The sequence below is a fragment of the Sphaeramia orbicularis genome, chromosome 20 (assembly GCF_902148855.1).
Source record: "Sphaeramia orbicularis chromosome 20, fSphaOr1.1, whole genome shotgun sequence".
Lineage (NCBI taxonomy): Eukaryota > Metazoa > Chordata > Actinopteri > Kurtiformes > Apogonidae > Sphaeramia > Sphaeramia orbicularis.
In genome coordinates this window covers 1,205,307-1,223,394 of record NC_043976.1, presented here as the reverse complement: position 1 = coordinate 1,223,394, position 18,088 = coordinate 1,205,307, and the positions used below count along the sequence as shown (strand labels likewise).

Here is an 18,088-nt window from a genome sequence, read left to right as displayed (position 1 = left end):
GGTGCAAAACCCCAAAAGTCAAAGTGCCATTTGAACAGTGTTCTGCTCACTGATCCTTTCCACATGTGCATTAGAACGTACAGATCACAGTGGATCTGCAAACACACGGAACATTTAAGAACAGACTGAAATTAGTACAGTTAAACTGACTTTTCTAAAGACATTTCTTTATTTACATTTATTTGTTTATTTTTCCACTTTAAAACCAAAAATAATGTATAGTTTATTCTGCTGATATTTGACTTATTATTGGACTCATCTGAAAATGAAACCTAACTGACTGAAAAGGACTTTGACAGCTTTAGTGTACATTTTTCATTGAACAGACTCCTCCCACTGGGCCGACCGGACCTTTGGCGGTCCGGTTTTGGATTCCGCATAAGGTTCACTGTGTAGACGTTGTTCCGATAAACCAAGTGGGCGTGGTCAAGCAAAGGGGGCGGTACTCACGGCAGCGTGCGGGCGGAGCGTTGTCTTTAAGGAGACGGTCTGAGCGGGTTTTGAAGAGGCGCCTCCATTTGTCGGGTTGGGTGAAACACAGCGGGCGTTGTTCTTCAGAAGAACCTTCCCAGCACTCACCTCCTGCAGAGAACGCAGGACCCAGCCAGCGCAGGTGGGACGCCCCCACCACCACCACACTGTGACCGCTGGAACAACAACACACAACAACACACTGTGACCGCTGGAACAACAACACACAAAACACACTGTGACCGCCTGGAACAACAACACACAACAACACACTGTGACCGCTGGAACAACACACACAACAACACACTGTGACCGCTGGAACAACAACACACAAACACACTGTGACCGCTGGAACAACAACACACAACAACACACTGTGACCGCTGGAACAACAAACACACCAACACACTGTGACCGCTGGAACACAAAAACACACAACAACACACTGTGACCGCTGGAAACAACAACACACAACAACACACTGTGACCGCTGGAACAACAACAACACACTGTGACCGCTGGAACAACAACACACAACACTGTGACCTGGAACAACAACACACAACAACACACTGTGACCGCTGGAACAACAACACACAACACACACTGTGACGCTGGAAACAACAACCACACTGTGACGCTGGAACAACAACAAACAACACACACAACAACACACTGTGACCGCTGGAACAACAACACAACAAACACACTGTGACCGCTGGAACAACAAACCACAACAACACACTGTGACCGCTGGAACACAAAAAACACAACAACACACTGTGACCGCTGGAACAACAACACACAACAACACACTGTGACCGCTGGAACACAAAAACACACAACAACACACTGTGACCGCTGGAACAAAAAAACACACAACAACACACTGTGACCGCTGGAAAACACACACAACAACACACTGTGACTGCTGGAACAACAACACACAACAACACACTGTGAGCTGGAACAACAACACACAACAACACACTGTGACCGCTGGAACAACAACACACAACAACACCTGTGACCGCTGGAACACAAAACACACAACAACACACTGTGACCGCTGGAACACAAAACACACAACAACACACTGTGACGCTGGAACAACACCACACAACAACACACTGTGACCGCTGGAACAACAACACACAACAACACACTGTGACCGCTGGAACAACAACACACAACAACACACTGTGACCGCTTGGAACAACAACACACAACAACACACTGTGACCGCTGGAACAACAACACACACAACACACTGTGACCGCTGGAACAACAACACCCAACAACAACACACTGTGACCGCTGGAACACAAAAACACACAACACCACACTGTGACCGCTGGAACAACAACACACAACAACACACTGTGACCGCTGGAACAACAACACACAACAACACACGTGTGACCGCTGGAACAACAACACCACAACAACACACTGTGACGCTGGAACAACAACACACAACACCACACTGTGACCGCTGGTGGAACAACAACACACAACAACACACTGTGACCGCTGGAACAACAACACACAACAACACACTGTGACCGCTGGAACAACAACACACAACAACACACTGTGACCGCTGGAACAACAACACACAAAAACACACTGTGACCGCTGGAACAACAACACAACAACAACACTGTGACGCTGGAACAACAACACAAACAACACACTGTGACCGCTGGAACAACAACACACAACAACACACTGTGACGCTGGAACACAAACAAAAACACCAACACCACACTGTGACCGCTGGAACAACAACACACAACCACACACTGTGACGCTGGAACAACAACACACAACAAACACTGTGACCGCTGGAACAACAACACACACAACACACTGGACCGCTGGAACAACAACACACAACACCACACTGTGGACCGCTGGAACAACAAACACAACAACACACTGTGACCGCTGGAACAACAACACACAACAACACACTGACCGCTGGAACAACAACACACAACACACTGTGACGCTGGAACAACAACACACAACAACACACTGTGACCGCTGGAACAACAACACACAACAACACACTGTGACCGCTGGAACAACAACACACAACAACACACTGTGACCGCTGGAACACCAAAACACAACAACACACTGTGACCGCTGGAACAACAACACCAAACAACACACTGTGACCGCTGGAACACAAAAAACACACAACAACACACTGTGACGCTGGAACAACAACACACAACAACACACTGTGGACCGCTGGAACACAAAAACACACAACAACACACTGTGACCGCTGGAACAACAACACACAACAACACACTGTGACCGCTGGAACAACAACACACAACAACACACTGTGACCGCTGGAACAACAACACACAACAACACACTGTGACCGCTGGAACAACAACACACAACAACACACTGTGACCGCTGGAACAACAACACACAACAACACACTGTGACCGCTGGAACAACAACACACAACAACACACTGTGACTGCTGGAACAACAACACACAACAACACACTGTGACCGCTGGAACACAAAAACACACAACAACACACTGTGACGCTGGAACAACAACACACAACACACACTGTGACCGCTGGAAACAACAACACACAACAACACACTGTGACCGCTGGAACACAAAACACACAACAACACACTGTGACCGCTGGAACAACAACACACAACAACACACTGTGACCGCTGGAACAACAACACACAACAACACACTGTGACCGCTGGAACAACAACACACAACAACACACTGTGACCGCTGGAACAACCACACAACAAACACACTGTGACCGCTGGAACAACAACACACAACAACACACTGTGACCGCTTGGAACACAAAAACACACAACAACACACTGTGACCGCTGGAACACCAACCACAACAACACACTGTGACCGCTGGAACACAACACACAACAACACACTGTGACCGCTGGAACAACAACACACAACAACCACACTGTGACCGCTGGAACAACAACACACAACAACACACTTGTGACCGCTGGAACAACAACACACAACAACACACTGTGACCGCTGGAACAACAACACACAACAACACACTGTGACCGCTGGAACAACAACACACAACAACACACTGTGACCGCTGGAACAACAACACACAACAACACACTGTGACCGCTGGAACAACAACACACAACACACAACAACACACTGTGACCGCTGGAACAACAACACACAACAACACACTGTGACCGCTGGAACACAAAAACACACACAACACACTGTGACCGCTGGAACAACAACACACAACAACACACTGTGACCGCTGGAACAACAACACACAACAACACACTGTGACCGCTGGAACAACAACACACAACAACACACTGTGACCGCTGGAACAACAACACACAACAACACACTGTGACCGCGGAACACCAACACACAACAACACACTGTGACCGCTGGAACAACAACACACAAACAACACACTGTGACCGCTGGAACAACAACACACAACAACACACTGTGACCGCTGAACACAAAAACACACAACAACACACTGTGACCGCTGGAACAACAACACACAACAACACACTGTGACCGCTGGAAACAACAACACACAACAACACACTGTGACCGCTGGAACAACAACACACAACAACACACTGTGACGCTGGAACAACAACACACAACAACACACTGTGACCGCTGGAACAACAACACACAACAACACACTGTGACTGCTGGAACAACAACACACAACAACACACTGTGACCGCTGGAACACAAAAACACACAACAACACACTGTGACCGCTGGAACAACAACACACAACAACACACTGTGACCGCTGGAACAACAACACACAACAACACACTGTGACCGCTGGAACACAAAAACACACAACAACACACTGTGACCGCTGGAACAACAACACACAACAACACACTGTGACCGCTGGAACAAACAACACACAACAACACACTGTGACCGATGGAACAACAACACACAACAACACACTGTGACCGCTGGAACAACAACACACAACAACACACTGTGACCGCTGGAACACAACACAACAACAACACACTGTGACCGCTGGAACAACAACACACAACAACACACTGTGGACCGCTGGAACAACAACACACAACAACACACTGTGACCGCTGGAACACAAAAACACACAAACACACTGTGACCGCTGGAACAACAACACACAAACAACACACTGTGACCGCTGGAACACAAAAAACACACAACAACACACTGTGACCGCTGGAACAACAACACACAACAACACACTGTGACCGCTGGAACAACAACAACAACAACACCACTGTGACCGCTGGAACAACAACACACAACAACACACTGTGACCGCTGGAACACAAAAACACACAACAACACACTGTGACCGCTGGAACAACAACACACAACAACACACTGTGACCGCTGGAACAACAACACACACAACACACTGTGACCGCTGGAACAACAACACACAACAACACACTGTGACCGCTGGAACAACAACACACAAACAACACACTGTGACCGCTGGAACAACAACACACAACAACACACTGTGACCGCTGGAACAACAACACACAACAACACACTGTGACCGCTGGAACAACAACACACAACAACACACTGTGACCGCTGGAACACAAAAACACACAACAAAACACGTGACCGCTGGAACAACAACACACAACAACACACTGTGACCGCTGGAACAACAACACACAACAACACACTGTGACCGCTGGAACAACAACACACAACAACACACTGTGACCGCTGGAACAACAACACACAACAACACACTGTGACCGCTGGAACAACAACACACAACAACACACTGTGACCGCTGGAACAACAACACACAACAACACACTGTGACCGCTGGAACACAAAAACACACAACAACACACTGTGACCGCTGGAACAACAACACACAACAACACACTGTGACCGCTGGAACAACAACACACAACAACACACTGTGACCGCTGGAACAACAACACACAACAACACACTGTGACTGCTGGAACAACAACACACAACAACACACTGTGACCGCTGGAACAACAACACACAACAACACACTGTGACCGCTGGAACAACAACACACAACAACACACTGTGACCGCTGGAACAACAACACACAACAACACACTGTGACCGCTGGAACAACAACACACAACAACACACTGTGACCGCTGGAACAACAACACACAACAACACACTGTGGACCGCTGGAACAACAACACACAACAACACACTGTGACCGCTGGAACAACAAACACACAACAACACACTGTGACCGCTGGAACACAAAAACACACAACAACACACTGTGACCGCTGGAACAACAACACACAACAACACACTGTGACCGCTGGAACACAAAAACACACAACAACACACTGTGACCGCTGGAACAACAACACACAACAACACACTGTGACCGCTGGAACAACAACACACAACAACACACTGTGACCGCTGGAACAACAACACACACAACACACACTGTGACCGCTGGAACAACAACACACAACAACACACTGTGACCGCTGGAACAACAACACACCAACAACACACTGTGACCGCTGGAACACACAACACACAACAACACACTGTGACCGCTTGGAACAACAACACACAACAACACACTGTGACCGCTGGAACAACAACACACAACAACACACTGTGACCGCTTGGAACAACAACACACAACAACACACTGTGACCGCTGGAACAACAACAACAACAAACACACTGTGACCGCTGGAACACAAAAACACACAACAACACACTGTGACCGCTGGAACAACAACAGACAACACACAACAACACACTGTGACCGCTGGAACAACAACACACAACAACACACTGTGACCGCTGGAACACAAAAACACACAACAACACACTGTGACCGCTGGAACAACACACAACACATAACAACACACTGTGACCGCTGGAACACAAAAACACACAACAACACACAACACACAACAACACACTGTGACCGCTGGAACAACAACACACCAACACACAACAACACACTGTGACCGCTGGAACAACAACACACAACAACACACTGTGACCACTGGAACACAAAAACACACAACAACACACTGTGACCACTGGAACACAAAAACACACAACAACACACTGTGACCGCTGGAACACAAAAACACACAACAACACACTGTGACCGCTGGAACACAAAAACACACAACAACACACTGTGACCGCTGGAACAACAACACACAACAACACACTGTGACCGCTGGAACACAAAAACACACAACAACACACTGTGACCGCTGGAACAACAACACCCAACAACACCCTGTGACCGCTGGAACAACAACACCACAACAACACACTGTGACCGCTGGAACAACAACACACAACAACACACTGTGACCGCTGGAACAACAACACACAACAACACACTGTGACCGCTGGAACAACAACACACAACAACACACTGTGACCGCTGGAACAACAACACACAACAACACACTGTGACCGCTGGAACAACAACACACAACAACACACTGTGACCGCTGGAACAACAACACACAACAACACACTGTGACCGCTGGAACAACAACACACAACAACACACTGTGACCGCTGGAACACAAAACACACAACAACACACTGTGACCGCTGGAACAACAACACACAACAACACACTGTGACCGCTGGAACAACAACACACAACAACACACTGTGACCGCTGGAACAACAACACACAACAACACACTGTGACCGCTGGAACAACAACACACAACAACACACTGTGACCGCTGGAACAACAACACACAACAACACACTGTGACTGCTGGAACAACAACACACAACAACACACTGTGACCGCTGGAACACAAAAACACACAACAACACACTGTGACCGCTGGAACAACAACACACAACAACACACTGTGACCGCTGGAACAACAACACACAACAACACACTGTGACCGCTGGAACACAAAAACACACAACAACACACTGTGACCGCTGGAACAACAACACACAACAACACACTGTGACCGCTGGAACAACAACACACAACAACACACTGTGACCGCTGGAACAACAACACACAACAACACACTGTGACCGCTGGAACAACAACACACAACAACACACTGTGACCGCTGGAACAACAACACACAACAACACACTGTGACCGCTGGAACAACAACACACAACAACACACTGTGACCGCTGGAACAACAACACACAACAACACACTGTGACTGCTGGAACAACAACACACAACAACACACTGTGACCGCTGGAACAACAACCACACAACAACACACTGTGACCGCTGGAACAACAACACACAACAACACACTGTGACCGCTGGAACAACAACACACAACAACACACTGTGACCGCTGGAACAACAACACACAACAACACACTGTGACCGCTGGAACAACAACACACAACAACACACTGTGACCGCTGGAACAACAACACACAACAACACACTGTGACCGCTGGAACAACAACACACAACAACACACTGTGACCGCTGGAACACAAAAACACACAACAACACACTGTGACCGCTTGAACAACAACACACAACAACACACTGTGACCGCTGGAACACAAAAACACACAACAACACACTGTGACCGCTGGAACAACAACACACAACAACACACTGTGACCGCTGGAACAACAACACACAACAACACACTGTGACCGCTGGAACAACAACACACAACAACACACTGTGACCGCTGGAACAACAACACACAACAACACACTGTGACCGCTGGAACAACAACACACAACAACACACTGTGACCGCTGGAACAACAACACACAACACCACACTGTGACCGCTGGAACAACAACACACAACAACACACTGTGACCGCTGGAACAACAACACACAACAACACACTGTGACCGCTTGGAACAACAACACACAACAACACACTGTGACCGCTGGAACAACAACACACAACAACACACTGTGACCGCTGGAACAACAACACACAACAACACACTGTGACCGCTGGAACACAAAAACACACAACAACACACTGTGACCGCTGGAACAACAACAGACAACACACAACAACACACTGTGACCGCTGGAACAACAACACACAACAACACACTGTGACCGCTGGAACACAAAAACACACAACAACACACTGTGACCGCTGGAACAACACACAACACATAACAACACACTGTGACCGCTGGAACACAAAAACACACAACAACACACAACACACAACAACACACTGTGACCGCTGGAACAACACACAACACACAACAACACACTGTGACCGCTGGAACAACAACACACAACAACACACTGTGACCACTGGAACACAAAAACACACAACAACACACTGTGACCACTGGAACACAAAAACACACAACAACACACTGTGACCGCTGGAACACAAAAACACACAACAACACACTGTGACCGCTGGAACACAAAAACACACAACAACACACTGTGACCGCTGGAACAACAACACACAACAACACACTGTGACCGCTGGAACACAAAAACACACAACAACACACTGTGACCGCTGGAACAACAACACACAACAACACACTGTGACCGCTGGAACAACAACACACAACAACACCACTGTGACCGCTGGAACAACAACACACAACAACACACTGTGACCGCTGGAACAACAACACACAACAACACACTGTGACCGCTGGAACAACAACACACAACAACACACTGTGACCACTGGAACAACAGGATACAACGTCATACACACCTGGACACACACATACACACACACACACACACACACACACACACATCTGGACGTTTAATGGCCTTTTCTTCTGAACATGGTGGTCAGTTTTCACTGGTCAGTTCAATAATGAACCTGTTCACATCTTGTGGAGTTTGAACCAAACTGAGTCTGACCTGCGAGTTGTTCTTCCTCTGATGATCTCCAGGTTCTCGAACACCGACAGCGACGTCATGTTCTCCGGCCAATACTGGATCAGCAGAAAACCTGAGGACATAAAACCAAGAGAACCTCAGAGAACCTCAGAGAACAACATAGAACCACAGCGAACCTCAGAGAACAACAGAGAACAACAGAGAACCACAGAGAACCTCAGAGAACAACAGAGAACCACAGAGAACCTCAGAGAACCACAGAGAACCACAGAGAACCTCAGAGAACAACAGAGAACTTCAGAGAACCACAGAGAACAACATAGAACCACAGAGAACCTCAGAGAACCACGGAGAACCTCAGCGAACAACAGAGAACCTCAGAGAACAAGAGAACCACAGAGAACCTCAGAGAACCACAGAGAACCTCAGAGAACAACAGAGAATCTCAGAGAACCTCAGAAAAACAACAGAGAACCTCAGAGAACCTCAGAGAAACACAGAGAACAACAGAGAACCTCAGAAAACCTCAGAGAACCTCAGAGAACAACAGAGAACCACAGAGAACCACAGAGAACCTCAGTGAACTGCAGAGAACCTCAGAGAACCGCAGAGAACTGCACAGGACCTCAGAGAACCACAGAGAACCTCAGTGAACTGCAGAGAACCGCAGAGAACTGCAGAGAACCGCAGAGAACCACAGAGAACTGCAGAGAACCTCAGAGAACTGCAGAGAACCGCAGAGAACTGCAGAGGACCTCAGAGAACCACAGAGAACCGGGAGAGAAACACAGAGAACCTCAGAGAACCTCAGAGAACCACAGAGAACTGCAGAGAACTCAGAGAACCGCAGATAACCACAGAGAACCGCAGAGAACTGCAGAGAACCTCAGAGAATCACAGAGAGAGAACCACAGAGAACCTCAGTGAACTACAGAGAACCGCAGAGAACTGCAGAGAACCACAGAGAACCGCAGTGAACCACAGAGAACCACAGAGAACCTCAGAGAACCATAGAGAACCACAGAGAACCTCAGTGAACTGCAGAGAACCTCAGAGAACCACAGAGAACCTCAGTGAACTGCAGAGAACCGCAGAGAACTGCAGAGAACCGCAGAGAACCACAGAGAACTGCAGAGAACCTCAGAGAACTGCAGAGAACCGCAGAGAACTGCAGAGAACCTCAGAGAACCACAGAGAACCGGAGAGAAACACAGAGAACCTCAGAGAACCTCAGAGAACCACAGAGAACTGCAGAGAACCTCAGAGAACCGCAAAGAACCACAGAGAACCGCAGAGAACCACAGAGAACTGCAGAGAACCACAGAGAACCATAGAGAACCACAGAGAACCTCAGTGAACTACAGAGAACCGCAGAGAACTGCAGAGAACCACAGAGAACCGCAGTGAACCACAGAGAACCACAGAGAACCTCAGAGAACCATAGAGAACCACAGAGAACCTCAGTGAACTGCAGAGAACCTCAGAGAACCACAGAGAACCTCAGTGAACTGCAGAGAACCGCAGAGAACTGCAGAGAACCGCAGAGAACCACAGAGAACTGCAGAGAACCTCAGAGAACTGCAGAGAACCGCAGAGAACTGCAGAGGACCTCAGAGAACCACAGAGAACCGGAGAGAAACACAGAGAACCTCAGAGAACCTCAGAGAACCACAGAGAACTGCAGAGAACCTCAGAGAACCGCAAAGAACCACAGAGAACCGCAGAGAACCACAGAGAACTGCAGAGAACCACAGAGAACCATAGAGAACCACAGAGAACCTCAGTGAACTACAGAGAACCACAGAGAACCGCAGAGAACCACAGAGAACCGCAGTGAACCACAGAGAAACCACAGAGAACCTCAGAGAACCATAGAGAACCACAGAGAACCTCAGTGAACTGCAGAGAACCTCAGAGAACCACAGAGAACTGCAGAGAACCGCAGAGAACCGCAGATAACCACAGAGAACCGCAGAGAACTGCAGAGAACCTCAGAGAATCACAGAGAAACACAGATAACCACAGAGAACTGCGGAGAACCTGCTCTAAAACCCTTTCCGTCCTCAGGAGTGTGTGTTTGAATCCTTTTGGTTTTGTCTTCATATTTCTCATTGACTTCATGTTTGTTTGTTTGTTTGTTTGTTTGTTTGTTTGTTTGTTGGTTTGTTGGTTTGTTTGTTTGTGGGCCCATCTTCATCTGTGTGACTTCACAGATACTTTGTTCATTCGACATGTTGGATTAACTTCACTGAAGCTACATTCCCACTAAAAACATGAAATCCAAGGAGGACAAACTTCCATTCTTTACTGACTTTCACCTAAAACATCTTGACTGAACCATGTTTATAACTTAGCATGAGCATATGATTCGCTAACTTTAATTTTATTTATTTATTTATTTTTACAAACTGAGTCAGTGAAGTTCTATACAAGTATTTCCATGAACATGTGGTCAAGGCCTCCGGTGTGTTTGAGGAAAACCACCTCTGTTTCCAGACAGTGACTGTGAAAGGGGCTGGACCTGTGGGCGTGTCCATGGACCGTTAAGGGTTCAACCCAAACCGGATCAGACCTACCGGTGATCTCCTTCAGGGTCCTGAAGTACTCCAGCTTGGACGGATCCATGGCCGGGATGCCGTAGTGTCGGTCTCTGAAACATAAACCACAGATTTACGGAGTTTTTTTTCTGGACTTTAATGATCGAGTCCAGATCCCTGATGAGGATTTACGGAAGGAAATCTGTGTCATTAGATTTTTACTTATAAAAGCCATTGAATTTCTAGCGCTGATTTTTTTTTTCCACTGAAATTAAGTATCTGAATTTTTTTTGCACTAAATTAAAGTAACTGATTTTTTTTTTTGCACTGATATTAAGTATCTGAATTATTTGTCTCTGAATTCAACTTTGTTCATAAATTTACAATTAAAAAAATTCAGATGCAAAATTCAGACACTTGATTTCAGTGCAAAAAAATTCAGTGCCAGTAATTCCGTGGCTTTTATAGTTCAAAATCTGATGACACAGATTTACTTCCATAAACTCAGAGTCTGGAGCTGGTTCTCCAAACCCGCCTCCAGATGGCGTTTGTCCAGGTTCCTCACCCTGTGAAGGAGGTCTCTATGAGGGACACGTCCCCGTTGATCTTGGTGCAGTTCCTGAAGGATTCGATGTTGGAGGCGTTGACAGCGATGGTTTTGACCAGAGCGCCGACGCCGACGCCGTCGCAGGCTGAAGGAACAAACACAGTGGTTAGGTCCTGAAGGTCTGCACGGTCCAGGTCTGGTCCAGGTCCAGGTCCAGGTCTGAATCTGCAGGCCTTTACCTTTAGGACACGGTCCGTCACAGTCTTTGCAGCGTTGGACGCCGTTTTCCATCACCTCATACTTCCCGATGCTGCAGGTCCGGACACACGAGCCGTCAGTCACCACGTAGTTGTCTACGAAAAAACCAACGCAACACCAAGAAGTTTCACCATGAACTCATGGTTTTGTCGGAGTTTTGATCTGAGCAGTCGACAGGCAAGGGTCGAATAGTTTAGGATTTTTCATTCTAGTTTAGTTTTATTTAGTTTGGACTTTTTTTCTCTAATTCAGTTCGTTTTAATTTGTTTTTAGAGCAGGTTTGATAGTTTTTTTTAGTTTTCATTTTTTCTAAATGCTTAGTTTTAGTTTACACCGTAAAAAAAAAAAAAAAAAAAACATAAAAAAATGGTATTATTCTGGCAACTGGCGTGCCAAAATAATACAGTTAAATAACGGAAAATAACCATCTCATAAAATACGGTAATTTTCCATAATTAAAATACAGTTTTTTGCCCTAACTTTACATGAGATTTTGCATATATATATATATATATATTTTTTTTTTTTTTTTTTTTTTTTTTTTTTTTTACTTTTTTATGTTTAATAAAGAATATTTACATGTATTAAAACAATCCAGTTCCATATATGTATACACAGAAATAATTTTCAGTGAGACTCAGTTGTCCAATCCACTGATAAAAACTGTATTTGGACAGTTTATCAGTGCTTATACATGTTATACATTCACAAAAATACATTTATTCAACATTTTTGTTGTGAAACCTCCTGTAATTACACAAGATATTTGTCAATGAACAAACAAGTCTGTTTCAACTGACAGAACTAATACTTCTGTTACCGTTAACTGTCAGTGATTTTATCTGGTTTTATTATTGTTTTTTTTTTTTTAGAGTATTAAACTTTAAATTAACAGTTTAATCTCATAAATAGAAAAGAAATATTTGTGAAATTATAATACATTTGCAAATGTATTTGAACTGCATTTTTCTGTGAAAAAACAAAAAAATTCTTTTAAAAAATAGAAATTTTATGGTTCTTCAGTTCCAGTTTTTTCCTGTTCTTTTCTATCTGACATGTAAACTCACAGTCTGTTTTTGTCATTTCATTGATATTTTCCTGTATCTGAAAAATACAGGAAAAATCTGTCAAATAAACAGTGAAAATTCAGTTCAATTACAGATTTTTTTACAGTGTATTTCAGTGAGTTTCCAGTAAAGGGTTCATGTGTGGTCACTGGTCGTGGCGGTTGGCCTCAGTACGTACGTGGGCAGGCTTTGACGCAGGTCGCCCCGAAGGTGAACTTGGCGTTGGGGTTGGAGACGACCTGGTGGGTGTTGACGTCGTAGTGGAACGGAGGAGGACAAGCGTCTTTACAGGTTCCATCATCGTTAAAGAGTCTGCAGGCCTGGAGATGGAGGCAGGAGGTTAACGGAGCCTGGACTTAACCCTTAAAGACCCAAACAGGCTGGGACCACCACAGCCATCTACTGATCTGAACTGGGACCACCACAGCCATCTACTGATCTGAACTGGGACCACCACAGCCATCTACTGATCTGAACTGGGACCACCACAGCCATCTACTGATCTGAACTGGGACCACCACAGCCATCTACTGATCTGAACTGGGACCCAACACAGCCATCTACTGATCTGAACTGGGACCACCACAACCTTCTACTGATCTGAACTGGGACCACCACAACCTTCTACTGATCTGAACTGGGACCACCACAGCCATCTACTGATCTGAACTGGGACCACCACAACCTTCTACTGATCTGAACTGGGACCACCACAACCTTCTACTGATCTGAACTGGGACCACCACAGCCATCTACTGATCTGAACTGGGACCACCACAGCCATCTACTGATCTGAACTGGGACCACCACAGCCATCTACTGATCTGAACTGGGACCACCACAGCCATCTACTGATCTGAACTGGGACCACCACAACCTTCTACTGATCTGAACTGGGACCACCACAACCTTCTACTGATCTGAACTGGGACCACCACAGCATCTACTGATCTGAACTGGGACCACCACAGCCATCTACTGATCTGAACTGGGACCACCACAGCCATCTACTGATCTGAACTGGGACCAACACAGCCATCTACTGATCTGAACTGGGACCACCACAACCTTCTACTGATCTGAACTGGGACCAACACAGCCATCTACTGATCTGAACTGGGACCAACACAGCCATCTACTGATCTGAACTGGGACCACCACAGCCATCTACTGATCTGAACTGGGACCACCACAGCCATCTACTGATCTGAACTGGGACACCACAGCCATCTACTAATCTGAACTGGGACCACCACAGCCATCTACTGATCTGAACTGGGACCAACACAGCCATCTACTGATCTGAACTGGGACCACCACAACCTTCTACTGATCTGAACTGGGACCACCACAGCCATCTACTGATCTGAACTGGGACCACCACAGCCATCTACTGATCTGAACTGGGACCACCACAGCCATCTACTAATCTGAACTGGGACCACCACAGCCATCTACTGATCTGAACTGGGACCAACACAGCCATCTACTGATCTGAACTGGGACCACCACAACCTTCTACTGATCTGAACTGGGACCACCACAGCCATCTACTGATCTGAACTGGGACCAACACAGCCATCTACTGATCTGAACTGGGACCACCACAACCTTCTACTGATCTGAACTGGGACCACCACAGCCATCTACTGATCTGAACTGGGACCACCACTACCATCTACTGATCTGAACTGGGACCACCACAGCCATCTACTGATCTGAACTGGGACCAACACAGCCATCTACTGATCTGAACTGGGACCACCACAACCATCTACTGATCTGAACTGGGACCACCACAGCCATCTACTGATCTGAACTGGGACCACCACAACCATCTACTGATCTGAACTGTCTAAGACCTGCTGATCCACTAATCCTATCAATCCATGTCAATAGTTGGTGTAAAATACAGTTCTTCATCTTTTCATGGTTATCAGATATGACCATATTTGGACATTCAGAGGCTCCGTAGTTACCATGGAAACACCGTCATCTTCTACAACATTGATTCCCCTGTAAAACCCATGGAGTGGATCAATAACAGTGGATGGACACACTGGGTTATGATTATATACAGCAAAATGAATAAAAAAATGTACAAAAATAATAAGCAACAAGAACAAAGTCAGCCACAAGCTGAAAAAATTGAAGAAAAAATAACAGACCAATGGAGTTGGATCAATGACAGTGGATGGATACACTTGGTTATTAAATAGTAAATAATTTTTTAAAATGTATAAAATAATAACATAAGAAATAAGCAAAAAAATACTGAAATGAAGAAAAAAGATAAATGAAAAAGATAAAATGAAAAGAAAATGAGCATAAACAGCCAAAGTAATCAATAAAAACAGCCTAAATGAATAAAAAATGACAGAATGAGAAACAAGAACAAATAAGCTACAAACTGAAGAAAATTGAAGAAAAAAATAACAAACCCATAGAGTTGGATTAATGACAGTGGACAGATACACTGGGTTTATGATTATATATATTAAATAGACAATAAAATTAACAAAAAATGTATAAAATAATCAGTAACATAAAAAATAAGCAAAAAAAAACTGTAATGAATTTTAAAAATCGGACTAATGGTCCTGTATCTTAGCGTCCAAATTCAAAGCTTTGGTAAATGTATCCAGATCCATTTCTTCTCCCCCAGTTCTGTGTATTTATTCTATTACAGAAATAGTCCCTGTTTTGGTCATATTCAATCAGATCTGTAAAAAATTCAAATTCACACTTGATATCATTGATACTGATTTATTGGATCAATCCACTTCCTATCTGTTAGAATGGGAACATTTGTCAAAGTGGCACCAAATCCAAAATCAGATCCAGATCCAAATAATTTCACTAACTTGTGTTGACATCATCATACAGCAGCTGTAGACCAAGTGTGAGGTCAATTGGAATTGTAGTTTGGGAGAAGACGATTGAAATTTTTGTAACCCTGGATGCCACATGACGACAACAGCTTATGGCCTGTCGGCCGATAAACTGAAAAAGAACAAGAACAGCAGAGAGCGCAGATCTCTGCCAAGACAGATCTGCCCCCCCCCCCATCATCACCAAAATTTAAAAATTTTCTTCCTTGTGCCAGTATCCTGAACGTTTCATGACAATCCACCATAACTCCAGTTTGTGTTTGTCCAGTGTGTGTTTGTCCAGTGTGTGTTTGTCCAGTGTGTGTTTGTCCAGTTTGTGTTTGTCCAGTGTGTGTTTGTCCAGTGTGTGTTTGTCCAGTTTGTGTTTGTCCAGTATGTGTTTGTCCAGTGTGTGTGTGTCCAGTGTGTGTTTGTCCAGTGTGTGTGTGTCCAGTTTGTGTTTGTCCAGTTTGTGTTTGTCCAGTGTGTGTTTGTCCAGTGTGTGTTGGTCCAGTTTGTGGTTGTCCAGTTTGTGTTTGTCCAGTTTGTGTTGGTCCAGTGTGTGTTGGTCCAGTTTGTGTTGGTCCAGTTTGTGTTGGTCCAGTTTGTGTTGGTCCAGTTTGTGTTGGTCCAGTGTGTGTTGGTCCAGTTTGTGTTGGTCCAGTTTGTGGTGGTCCAGTTTGTGTGGTCCAGTTTGTGTTGGTCCAGTGTGTGTTGGTCCAGTTTGTGTTGGTCCAGTTTGTGGTGGTCCAGTTTGTGTTGGTCCAGTGTGTGTTGGTCCAGTTTGTGTTGGTCCAGTGTGTGTTGGTCCAGTTTGTGTTGGTCCCAGTATGTGTTGGTCCAGTTGTGTTGGTCCAGTGTGTGTTGGTCCAGTGTGTGTTGGTCCAGTTTGTGTTGGTCCAGTGTGTGTTGGTCCAGTGTGTGTTGGTCCAGTGTGTGTTGGTCCAGTTTGTGTTGGTCCAGTATGTGTTGGTCCAGTTGTGTTGGTCCAGTGTGTGTTGGTCCAGTGTGTGTTGGTCCAGTTTGTGTTGGTCCAGTGTGTGTTGGTCAGTGTGTGTTGGTGCAGTTTGTGTTGGTCCAGTATGTGTTGGTCCAGTGTGTGTTGGTCCAGTATGTGTTGGTCTAGTATGTGTTGGTCCAGTTGTGTTGGTCCAGTGTGTGTTGGTCCAGTTTGTGTTGGTCCAGTATGTGTTGGTCCAGTTTGTGTTGGTCCAGTTTGTGTTGGTCCAGTATGTGTTGGTCCAGTGTGTGTTGGTCCAGTATGTGTTGGTCTAGTATGTGTTGGTCCAGTTGTGTTGGTCCAGTGTGTGTTGGTCCAGTTTGTGTTGGTCCAGTATGTGTTGGTCCAGTGTGTGTTGGTCCAGTTTGTGTTGGTCCAGTATGTGTT

The 18,088-nt window shown here is 45.7% G+C and overlaps 1 protein-coding gene across 1 annotated transcript in view; it reads right to left on the bottom strand.

The window, feature by feature from the left end:
* Nucleotides 1–385: 385 nt before the first annotated feature.
* LOC115411676 (melanoma receptor tyrosine-protein kinase-like) overlaps nt 386–18,088 on the bottom strand; it is a 118,812-nt gene continuing 101,109 nt past the window's right edge. The window contains exons 10-15 of the mRNA XM_030123887.1: nt 14,010–14,151; nt 12,746–12,859; nt 12,525–12,651; nt 11,999–12,072; nt 9,444–9,534; nt 386–647 (exon numbers count right to left, since the gene is read on the bottom strand). Of these exons, the coding sequence (XP_029979747.1) occupies nt 386–647; nt 9,444–9,534; nt 11,999–12,072; nt 12,525–12,651; nt 12,746–12,859; nt 14,010–14,151 (810 nt within the window). The remainder of the gene's footprint in view (nt 648–9,443; nt 9,535–11,998; nt 12,073–12,524; nt 12,652–12,745; nt 12,860–14,009; nt 14,152–18,088) is intronic.